General features: G+C 35.4%; 1 protein-coding gene across 4 annotated transcripts in view; it reads right to left on the bottom strand.

Moving 5' to 3' along the window:
* Positions 1–13156, bottom strand: part of PCDH17 (protocadherin 17) — a 138150-nt gene that overhangs the window by 86921 nt on the left and 38073 nt on the right. For all 4 annotated transcript variants that reach the window (XM_072135302.1, XM_072135303.1, XM_072135300.1 and 1 more), the window contains 2 exons: positions 5023–5081; positions 4759–4931 (listed from right to left, as the gene is read on the bottom strand). In XM_072135302.1, coding sequence (XP_071991403.1) covers positions 4759–4931; positions 5023–5081 — 232 coding nt within the window. The remainder of the gene's footprint in view (positions 1–4758; positions 4932–5022; positions 5082–13156) is intronic.

Genomic DNA, 13156 nt, shown 5'->3' with positions numbered 1-13156 from the left:
TGACTGCAGCTGCCAAATATCAACACACATTGCCCCTGGAACTTGGTATAAAGATCACTACCGTGTTAACAGCACAAGATTTACATCGGTTACATAGAATTTTCATGAGCATTAAGCTGTCCCTATTTCTCCCTTAGAGAGGAGTCAATCGATTCATTGATTTATAGATTTGGTATGAATCTGCCGATTCCCAGCACTAAATTTTTCTGACTGTTGCTTTAATTGTCCCTGAAATTGGTATATAACCCCGGCTTGTCCTCTTAAGCAATGATATCCTTTCATTTTTTTTACAATTTATTTCAGGTTTCGATTAGGGTTTGTTGAAAAAAAAATTGTAAAAAATGAATGAAACAATAATGAACAACAATGGACCTTTTTAATAATAAAAAAAAAATAATCATTGTTTAACCCCGTTTCACCAATAGACTTTTTCAGTTTCTGTTTTTCTCTCCGTAGCTTCAAAAACCTATAACTTTTTATTTTTTCTTTTTTTCTTTGTACAGAGATGTTTGAGGGCTTATTTTCTGTCTAACAAATTATACTTCCTACTGGCAGCATTTTATATTCCATGCCATGCACTGAAAGAAAATTCCAAATTGACAAGGCATTTTCTTGTAGGCTTTGTTTTTATGGCATTCGCTGTATTTTTCAAATAACTACTCTACTTTATTCTTTGGGTTGGTATAATCACGATGCCAATGATTTTTTCATACTTCGGTGTAGGACCTGAATAAAGGGTAATTTTTTGCATGGTAAACTGAAATTTTCATGTCTACCATTTTTGGGAGTGTACGACCTTGTGATCATTTTAATTAAAATTTATATGTGTTAAGAAATCGCAAAAAAGTTTTGATTTGGACATTTTGGTACTATTTTTTGTTACATGGTTACACAGTAGACATTTTGGGATGCAGAGATACCTAACATGTTTATTTATTTATTTATTTTTTTAATTGTGTTCTAGGAACAGGGAGCTGATTTAAAACTTTTAAGTGTTTTTTAAAACTTCTTTTTCATTTGTTTTACTGTATTTATAGACGCACTATGGTACTTGAACCATAGGGTTTCGGATCACTTATAAAATATACTGCAATACTACTGTATTGCAATATATTGTAAATTCACTGGATCTGCAAAAAACCCTTTCAACGGTAGACTCTTTAACAGATCCTGCTATGACTGATATACAACCCACCATCATTGTCATGGCAACTTGGCGATGCACTCTGATGACATCAGTTGGTTCGTCGGCCTTATTCATGATGGCGACTTCAATGCGGCGCCTTTACTTGAGTGCTGTCAACAAACACTTATCAGTAGCACCAATCATGGTTGTCGACCATGGGTGTTTATGGAGTGGGCTCAGCCCTAAAACATCTTAAAACGACTTGTGATGTGTTAAGAAATTAAGAATGCCTTAAAACTTGAAGGATTTCCTTATCTCTACTCTATGTTTGAATGGGGAACGTGGAAAGAGTATATTCTACTAGCAGATTATTTTTGGTCTGAATAAAATTATACAACATTGAAATTCACCATTCACAGCTCGCCCATTTGGCATCATTCATTGTGTACCATTTGATTGACCACATTTGATTTGTAAATATCTGGAAGCGTACAAGGGCCTGTAGACAACAATAGGCAGTTCAATAATATTAAACCTGCAGGTGATGCTGGAATATTGCAACTTTGAAGAATGTACAGCTATAATTATGCCTCTTTTTTATTATGTAGACTAAAATTTGGATTCAGTGCAAGTAATACAATGTATCCGTATAGAAATAATAATCATTTTTAAAGAATAATGGCCATTTAAATTGTAAAATTCCCATATTATACTTGTTATAAGATTATTTACTTAACCTGTTGTCAAAAAATAGACAGCTGTTTTTCCTAGGCAGCTTATCCGATTTTTGTATGCACTAGTATAGATAAATTAGGTCATATATGGTTGATGTATTATTACCCTAAAAACATAGAATTACCAATAGGTTAAGCTGTGGGGGTCAAATTACATCAATACTGATAGATTTAGGTTCCTCATCTTGCACATCCACTTCCAAATCCAAATCTAAAAAGCGGTCCTATAACCCCCATCGCCTACCAAAATGGAGAAGTAGCTGTGCATATGCACTCCACTCAATTCTAGGAGACAAAAAACACTGAGGCTGTTTGCCTTTAAATGGGGAGCACAGTCTATAAAGGCTACCTCTTTCTATTATTCTATATTGTAATTTGTAGCAGAGTTAGGAATTGCCTACATGTTTGAACATGGTCCTTCACTCCGTACTTCTCCACACCAACTATAGTGTTATAATAATACAGGAACCTCATTACTACATGTATAAAGAGAGACGGATGAACTGTCACATACAGCATGCCTCTACACTGTATATCATTATGTACATTCTTGGTTACTATTGGACATCTTACAATTCACATCTTTGATCCGATGTTGTGACCTGCTGCAGTAACATGTTACATTATTACTCAGCATCTGTATAGAAGTAGAAACATATTTTACATTTTAAAAAAACTGTATCCATAGACATATTTAAATATTGTGCATTATTAACTGGTACAGAGGATACAGAAAGGTTATTTATTCTGTACCAGATAAAAGCGACGCAGCTCACACAGAGAACAAGACTTTGTACATAATGTATTGGGCTTGCAGGGTGTTTTTTCTTTTATGCATTACTTTCAAATGCAAAAGGGAAATGTGTCAGAATGAGAACTGTGTAGGCATAATAACTAGGAGGCTACACACATCTACTAACCGTCCTTGGGTTACTGAATAATCCTGAGTAACAATCATGACCATATTGATTTTGTTACATTAGAATTTTTTTTCAATTCATGACCTGCAGTGGGGGACTGCAGCGCCAATTCATGTTTGAAGATATATCAAGCAATGTTCACTGCTGGAGAGATGAGATGTGGACCATTTATAAAACATTACTGGCCGGAACAAACGTCCGTAGGAAAAGAGGAGACATTGCACTACTATGTAAATACTGTATGAAGTGAAAAAAAATAACGAAAAGAGAAATAACCCTATATATTCACAACAAAGAATGAGTATGTTGTGGAGATGTGGAGATGAGATGCTACATCCACAGCTCTATATTTTCTTATTTCTTATCTCACAAAATAACCATCATATTATCACCAACACTTCCATTGTATATTACAGATTGTATTCAGTGAAAAAACAGGTGTGGATCCACATTCACTAAGATTGACAACCGTTTTTATTGATTCTTGGTCCATGCATCAAGATTCTTGGCACTTGGACCACATGACAGACGTAGTAAATATTAATGTGGCTTTCTGCACTGTAAAATTTTAGCTCAGAAGATAGCAAAAGCTGAAATTTTGCGAATACATTGTAAGTAGAGATGAGCGGACCAAACATTTAGAGTTCAGGTTTGGCAAGGTGACCCGAATCGGCAACTGAATAACTGTGGCTAGTTCTAATGGGCATCAATTTGCTGGATTGGTTGTTCAGCTACCAATCTCACAATACATTCGGGTCACGTGGCTGAACTGCAACCGTGAACAGGAACACCGGGTCCACTGAACTCTAATTGTAAGTCATTACAATTTACACATTGTTAGTCAATTTACATTTTGCAAAAAAAATAATAAAATAGACATCAACTGCCTGTTATTTGGTACATAGCTAATTCCTATAACAAAATATGATGGGCAGTTCTGCTCCATAAATAGTGTGGGCAGTGCATGCTATTACGATGACCGAGGGCCGCTTGAAAGTTGCTACGTTGTGATCATTTTGCTAGCTCTTGTTTATTAAGGGGTATTCAACCAGAAATTTAAGTTTGAATAAGAGACTTAATGTTGCACATTTATCATAAGTCTGGGGCATTATTTTTCCCCCCAGCTTTTCTGATGGTCAGATGTATCTTAACTTTTGATGTTTGGTGTTATGCTTCTTTAATTAAATAGCGACTTTTTTCAGTCTACTTCAAGCTTTTTCTTACGTCTGGTGGGTTTTTGCAACATTTTGCGACTTTTGTGAAAATTAATAAAATAAGAATGTGGAATCCTGTGATAACTGTAGTGGCAAAACTACATAAAAAGTTTCAAAAAAGCAAGAAAAAAAGAAGACATAAAATAATACATGTGCACCAATGCGCATGAAACTTGTATGATGCAAGTATAAAATGAACGTTTCATACATAACATACACTATGGAGGTTACTACAGAGGAAATTATAGCCGTGCCAAAACTCCAGTGCAGCTGCATACATTAAGAGGGTTCAGCCCACTCCCCGGCCAGCCGTGTCTCCCCCCCTTTATAGCCCTCCATGCTCCCCTGGTGTTAAGGTGGCGGACAGGGGAAAATAATGGCAAGTGGTAGGTATAAGCTAGGATTCAGGGCTTCTGATAGATATCCCCCTATATTAGTGTGTTATTACCATGACTGACTTTCGTAACCTCTCATACAGTTTCTATTGACATAAATTTAATGATCACATATGAAACCTAATGAAGTCATACAATGATAATCCACACATACATTATATATAAGGAGGTTAGTAAATATAGCACTAGATGCTGACCTTACTCCAGCAGATGCAACTTAACTGAACTAAGATATTGCAAAATATAATTTTCAACCTATTAGTCCAGATAAAAGTCATAATGTTACTCTGTGTGTTGCCTTGTAGTTGAAACACCATGGAGTGTGATATTTAACCCCTTACTTAACATGATAATAAGGTGGTTACTCACCCTGCTCCATAGGTTGGCATTTAGTTGAAGTGGTTTTCATCTTAAGGGCTTCTCTTACTGACATGTCACAGCAGGAACCTTTGTTAGTGTCTTGATCACTGTCAGCTTGATCACTGTCTCCATGACCGCTGTCCCTTAGGCTCGCTCTTTCTGGGTCTTTGAAGGTTGAACTACTGATATATTATAAAGAAATAAGTAAATGTAAGTGTCTGTCAATGAAACAAAGCCCAAAAAAAGGTGCATTAGTGGGCAATATTTTAATACCTTTGAACAAATTGTTGTCTGCTTCCCATGTAATTGGACTCCGCAGGAAAATTGTCTGTCTGTCAAAAGAATAGAACATACATAAGTAAGTATATTCATGTATTAATATGTATTATACAAACAAGATTCTCAGCAACAGGGGTTTCTGGAACATCAATTATAAAAGAGAAAAAAAAACTTCATGATTCTACATTTTAATTAAATTCTGGAACAAAATTGAGCACCATGGAAAACAAAATTAATCAATCCCAGGCATTAGCTCTTAAAATAAGCATTAACACTATGCCACTGTTATATATAGAGTAGCACTGTCTAGGTTTATGTATTTTTTATTAGCTGGCTATGATGATGGAATATTTGAGGGAATAGAATAGATAGAAAATGCTGCACACAAAAACAAGTAAATCATTTATTACCGTTCATTTTTAGCCCGGCTTTGCCTATTTAGGTGTTTGCACATCATCAATTTCAATCTTAGATCCCAAAAACAAAATGTTAATTCCACTTTGTAGGACAGCGGGCAGAGGAATATGCAAATACTCCCTTTTCCTTGCTGTGTTTAACCATTATTCCAGAATTACTCATGTGTGACACAGATAGAGCCTAAAATAATAAAGCCAATTATTCTAGTTTGTACATTGCTCTTTCAGGCATGTTAGCCCTTATGGGTATAAGATGCAGAAAATATAAGACATTTTTAAATGGGAGTTGAGGTGCAACTAAATGGAATAACCAGCAAGGTTGTATTGTGGGGCATCTTTAGATCAGCCTTGAATTCTACCTGTTATGTTTTTTTTTATTTTCTTATGTAGATGACATGTCTTATTAACTGGTGATTGAATGTTATCATCCTGTCCCCTCAGATCAGTGATAAGCATTTCTTAGTTTGGTCTGTTATGTGCAGGCGGCCCTTAGACTATGATCATCCGTAAAATAATGGTGAAGATACTTGAGAAAAATAACAAGGAGAAAACAGGCGCTTCACTGTACATGTAGTAAATAAAGAGAATTGCTAGGTGTGTGCCCTCACCTGATGGAGTTATGCTAAGTGTATAACTAGGTAAATAGGAAATAGGGTCAGCGCTCACTTGTCCCGATAAACATGGAATGTTTTCATTTAACCAGGATAGAAAGCACTATAAAAATTCAGCCATGAGAATATACAGTATATCTGACACGTTTCAGACCTATTAAGGTCCATCTAAGACTAAGGACCTGAATAGATATACTGCATATTCTCATGGTTGTGTTTTTATAGTCCTTTTTATCCTGCTTAAATAAAGAACATTCCACTTTTATTGCTGACCCTATTTCCTTCTCGTTACCTGTGCATTAAAAAGAGTGGAGGGTGTCTCCTGGAATTGTGCACCTGGGGTTAGAGTGGATCTGTGTATTTCCTCTGGATTAAGTGCATAACTACTCTAAAGGCTATCAAAATGTATAGACGGTGTGCTGCTGCTGTTCTCCTTCCAGATGTCCCTCTGGGGGCCGTATAATCAAATGTAATTATGGTTTGAAAATATGCAAAAAAACAGAATGTGTATTAAATCACAATATTCTATTTTATCTTGGATGCGGACAGGAGATACTATGGGTTTCAGGAGCAGACTGCTCCCTTCATCAGGTTGATTAAAAAAACAAAAGGAAAAAAACCACAGAGCCCACTCTATACCTGGAGAAAACAACTGTGAGTTTGTTGCTGTGTATTGTTGTCAAAACCAAGTGTATTGTTTGGGAGGCTGTGCAGTAGGTACAGTCACTGGTATTAAGGAGAGCCTGTGTTTAGTAAGTGGCCAGATGGCCTAGGACTTTATTTTGTTTGTACATTGTTTTTGCTGCCGTTTCTTCCTAAAATTGGCAGAATTGAAAAAGTCATCAAAAGTCACAGAAAATCACACCACCCATAGCTTTGTACACCGAAGTATGATAAAGTTATTTTTGTACAGGAGGTTTTCATTTTTGTAAATGTATGAAAACATTATGAAACCTATACACATTTTGTATCCCCTTGATCCCACTGACCCAAAGGATAAAGTGGACATGTCATTTGGGTCCCACAGTGAAAGCCGTAAAATCCAAGCCTAGTTTCTCCTGTCCACCTCAAAGTTAAAATATAATATTGTGATCAATACACATCCTGGTTTTTCCATTGGGGAAGAAGCACAATGGTCTATATTCACATTTTCAAACCACACTTCCATCCTTAGAAAAACACATGCCAAAGAATAGCAACTTGAAAATATTTTACATTTTTCATGGCTGAGTTGAGAGATTTTACACAGCCCAGTGATAATAACTTTAGCCTACAGTAATGTGACCCTAGGCTACAAAAAAAATCATAATTTTATTTAATCATTCCCAAACTCCAGCTGGACGTTTTTTGGCCAATATCCCAAATGTATACCAGGGCTCCGTAAGCTGTTAGACTGGTTTCATAAGAGTGGAATATGGACACATTTTTGTGCCTGTATTATAATTGCAAATCATGGCCAACTACAGAGCTAATGATCCAGAGTTAAAGCATCGTTGAGATCTATGATCTCATTAGTCTGGGCTATTAGACCCAGGGTTTGGAGTGGATTTGTGACCATAATGCAGGGTTAAAAATATCTATGTATTATGTACATGTGATACAGTATAGCCCTACAGTACTGTTTTCCTTTTCAGGAAACATAATAAAATTTGAGCACCCCATACATATATTGTCCTTCATTTTTACATAGCATGACTATTGTCAGAAGCTATTAGAAATTTCATTTTAAAAAAATGCAAGCAAAACGAGTAGTAAGCAAATGAAAAGATAACAGGTTTTCGACTGATTGTCTTATGGATATTTGTGTTAATTTGAACAAAGGCAAGCATTGCATGTATGGATAATTTCATCTTCATAATTAAGTCTCATCCATATTAATGGCTGTTGCTGTGTAACACCACTGCAAGCAAACAATAATATTAATGATCACAGTTGCCAAGTGCAAAAGAAAAAAATGTCATTTAATGGTCCCGTTAAGTATTTTTAGCACAGCGAGCGTGCAACCCAAAGATCTAATGTTGTTTACTAGATTCAAATTATATGGGCTTCTGCCAATTACAGTCTGAATTATCTTTGTATAAGTCATGGGAGCTTCAAGTGGCATAAACAATAGAATTGTGACAAACAAAATAAGATGATAGGAATGAGGCGAATGCATCAAGTGTACGAATCAACAAGCCTGGATCCTTTGCAGCTGTCATATTGATAAAGTCTTGACTGCTCTGCATATCATACCACGTTGTGCTGCACCAGCAATGTTATTTTAATGTGCATGTGTGCGTGCAAAAAACACTTAAAAGTCAGCGAGAAAACACTTAATTAATGAAGCAGAAAGCCTAAGGTAATGGTTAATGTTCCACAGCGAGTGTTTACATAAATGGCTAATCTTAAAAATTACCCTCTTTTACTGGGAGTTAATTTCCTTTAATCTTGCTGGTGGCCTTATGTCATTAAAAAGATTTTCAGTAATGAAGATCTAATGATGTCATTTATAAGACTGTACAAGATACTAGAAGTTTGGGTGTAGTGATATTCTTCATGTGAAATAACCTTGCGCTGCTATTTTCACCTTTGCTGGATTATCTCTTGTTCTACTGCAAAATGTCTATTTTTGCTAAATCGTATTAGATTAAAAGTAAAAGTCCATTTTATTTTGGATAAACAAAAGCATAATTAAACTTTTGACAACACTTTATAGATCAATAGTACAAATGATAATAGTAAAATCAGTAAAATACATTATTCAATAAATTTGTTCCTGTTATCTTTGCCTTTCTTCCTCATTTAAGCAGTTTCAGCAAATCAGCAATGTTTCTCTTTACAGGATGAAAGTTGCCTGTTAAAGTTTGTCTAAGTACTTTACGTACAGACACTGGAGAGTCTAATCTCCTCAGAGTGTTGAATCATCAAGGGAAATATTTCTAGGAAAGGAAAGAGTTAAAAATTAGTCTTCTCATCTGCCTGAGGAGGACATGACCTTTGAAGTTTACAGATACACTGTAGGAGAAAGAAGCAGAAGCATAGTGAAGTGTATAACTATGTTTGTTAACAAAGTGAATGCTTAGTTGAAATGTGTATACATATGTAATTTAATTGCAGCCCATCTACACATACACCTTTGCAATGATGAGGAAATAATTCCATGGCACCCACAGAAAGAGTCTCTCCTCAGATCTGTAGCATGTAGCTTTTTTGGGCTTTGTTCTTAGTTCTTACTACTGTTTAGCTTACGTGCCTACATGGTGTCCAAGTTATCTGGAGAAGTATGTACTTCCTATCTAATGACCATCATTGTTCTTTCTCTCTCCCTTCAATCAAGTGAAAGGGAAAGACTGGTCATGTACCAAACTTCTGGTATGCTTCTAGGTTGGGCTGCTCTTAAGCAGAAGAATGGGAATCCAGATAGTCAATAGGAGAGCATATAAACAGGCTTTCTACCTCAACCCCAAAGAGTTCCTTCTCAGATTGGCTGCTGTGGGTAACACAAGACTATGAGATGCTCAGCAGGAACTTCAATGTACACAATGGTGAATTCTATTACTGGAAGGCAGAATGTAAAGTACAGAAATATAAACCACCAGGGGAAAAAGATTACCTAGTAATTGCAGCATATATGCTATGTAGGGAGGAAGTAGTAAGATTTATTAAGAAGAAGCCTGCAGCCTCACTCAATATTAATGATGTTTTTTTCCAAAGGTTCTTTCTAGGCATCTTAACCCTGGATAAAATAAGGAGATATAGCACTTGACACTGCACTGACTGAATTAATTATTGTTTGTACATGTGTGGATCTAAATAAGGATGGAGAAAAGAAAGATCCTTTAATTAAAAAAAAAAAATCATTATCAAGAACAGTCTGCACATAAAAAAAATAAAATTATAAACTCTAAAGGTAAATTATCATTCAGGAGATTTGTTTGAATTAATGTCTAAAATATTCCCATTAATCTAAATGAGACTGAATCTAAAACAGTCACATTCACACATGAGACCTAACCAACACATGTGGACATATCTGTAGTAGATATTGATGTAAGAGTGATTTTGAAAGCAACTTATTATAGCCATTATTTCAGTTTTTAGGGCCTAATAATTAGCCACACCTCCTCCGACCGATGGGACGTGGGGATTCAAACCGTTTACGATTCCATGGTAAATCATGTGCTTTAATTCAGATTTTATATGGATTGTGGCACGATTTTTAGGATGTGAACAGGCAGCGTAGTGAGGATAACTGATTAAAGATGTCCATATTGCACAGTTACATAAATGTAAGAATTTCATTCCCTTTATCCATTCTGTTCCGCTATTTTGTTTTGATTTCACATCTGCAATGTTCCATTACAAAATATATTTCCTAGATATTCATCCCAAGAAGTAATAATTTTGGGCAAATACCTCTGTATTCAGTGACATGTGGTGTAGATTTATGGAATTTGGATAAATTATACAGAGATCATACACAAATCTTTGCAGGTGTTTATGCATTTGGTAGTAAATAAAATCTACCATCAAAATCCAGCATGATAAACCAGGGACACTTACTCGTAGATCCAGGTATCATGACTGTTTGAATATTATTATATTTGTTATCCATGGTCTCCTTCCTTCTAAAATCAACTTTTAAAATGATGCAAATTAACCTGAGGGTTTCCAAAGCCCCTCAGTAATGTATTTTAATTTTTTGTTACAATTAAAAGACAAGGTCTCCTCTCTCCTGCATTTTCTGCTGCAGCTACATTACACAGACAGAGGGAGGGGGAGAGCAGGTGGAGAAATGTTCTGCTCAGTATAACAGCCTGTGAAGCTGCAGCACCCATCACAGCCCCTCAGCCTAAAAAAGTTGATATTAGAAGGAAGGAAGCCATAGATAGTAAATTTAAGAAGATGACCACTGTCACAGTTCGTGGACCTATGAGTAAGTGTCCCTGGTATATCATGCTTGATTTTGATGGTAGATTTCCTTTAAATTTAAGCAAATGACCATTCATTATAAAAATATATATGTAATATATGTACTTTATTACCCACTGTTTTAATAAACCGTTTACAGCCACTCAATAGGAAATGTTTATGCTTGCTTTCAGTAGCAAAACATATATTTGGGGTCATATAATACATATGCAGGTGAGTAGTTTGCTATTAGACAGATCTCCATTGTAACATCTCTATAACTGTAACATGTCAAGAGCCTGTGTGTTTATTACAAGACCAAAGCAGATTTCTATCCCCTGGACTAAACCATAACCGATTGACTCTTCTATAAGACCAATATTGGTGCCTTGCAAATGTTGTCTGTTGTGCATTACACATAAAATGGAATATGAAATTCTACAAGATAAAACAAACCCTATAAAAAGCCTGGGGGCTGCACTATACATCACAGTTTATCCATTTTTTATGGGCTGTTCATTTAATATATTCTTCAGTTGGGAACTAAAAGGAGTTAGATTTTTTGATTGCCTTTTATCTGAGTACTATCAAGTAGCACAGAAACCCAACAATAGAATAACCATGTATTATGATTGTATTGTACCAAAGCAAGAGTGATGGAGTAGTGTAACACAATCTGTTATACTAGTGTTAAATGAAGTTCAGTCAAAACATTTTTACTTTAAATACTTAATTTACTTAGACCATCAATGACCATTCATCATGTTTGTACCGGTTATATGGGAGTATACTAAACACAACCTCCGTTTACTTGATGAGGGCAATTGATCAACCAGAGTTCACATAGCAATCTAAATTAATTGCAGGTATAAGCTTTCAAAATCATATGGCTTCATTTGCATTAATCAAGCTGAGGGTGCAATTGCCAGCTATTTACAAATTTAGATTAGATCAATTTCTAGCGTTATCTACATATTTTACGGAAGATTCTGAAATGGGTTCTGCAGGGGTAGAGATGGTATGCTGCAGGCAGAGCTAATATATGTACGGTACATGTTTTCTCTCATATACATCAATTCAAGCTGTAAAACAAAGAATAATCCATAGACACAGTGCCCAAACCATTGCTGAAACCTTAATGCAAACATAAACTTTCGAAGAGATCCTTCCAGCCTTGAATTAGTTGAATGTTAAGACACAAAGAAGTTATCAGGTTTTGCTGCAATCATCATAGGACTCGGGAAAAACAATCATATTCCGCATACATCCCCATACAATTTACATTTTACATGCACACATCACCTGCTGACATGGGGAAAAGTGGAGGGGTACAAGAAAACATTTGTCATGTGATCAGGGGCATGTTTGTATGTGACAATGACTGGGGATAAACGTTCCAATAAACGTTTTCCAATTAACTGACCAATAGTGTCCATATTTCTAGTTTATATGGCATGTTCTGAAGTATGTGTGCTAGTAAGGTTCGCCTTTGGCCACTTTCACAATCTGGAAACATGACCTTTTTAAAAATGATCTAAAACATTATCTATGGGTTTCAGTATGATAAATTGTAAACTAAAACTTAATTTGAAATTTGTTCCAATGCAAGATATCATGGATAGATATAAATATGCAACATTCTATATAAGTTGATATTCTGTTTAATATACTGAAATATCTTACATGAATCTAACTCAAGGATCTTAATCTAACCAATGTACTAAAAAGAGGCCCAGCAATCCTAAAGATAATGTGAAGTTACCATTGCTCATGTTCACAAGGCAGCATTTCAGCTTCTCCACTGAGCTTAAAAATGTCTCCATGGAGGGAGCCACAGTACGTTGCCTTGTGAGCACGAGAGAATAAAATCAGTGACTTCACTTCTGGACCATTGCTTCATCTTCTGTTTATTTATCTTAATGTACCCTTTATCTGTCTGTAGATGTTTGTAGAATTTCATTGCCTGTCAATTTATATGGCTGATTGATGTTCATGACAAATGCTTATATAAACTGTAAAAAATATTTATTTAAAGGGGTATTCTCATTTCAGCAAATAAATATTATTTTTTGTATAACGAAAAGTTTGACACTTTTCTAATATACTTTCTGTATCAATTCCTAACAGTTTTCTAGAGGGTCAGTTTTCTAAGCACTATGGAATATGATGGCACTAAATAAATAATGATTATTATTATTAATAAATGTC

This window comes from Engystomops pustulosus, chromosome 2 (genome assembly GCF_040894005.1).
Source record: "Engystomops pustulosus chromosome 2, aEngPut4.maternal, whole genome shotgun sequence".
NCBI lineage: Eukaryota > Metazoa > Chordata > Amphibia > Anura > Leptodactylidae > Engystomops > Engystomops pustulosus.
This window is presented reverse-complemented; position numbering and strand designations above follow the sequence as displayed.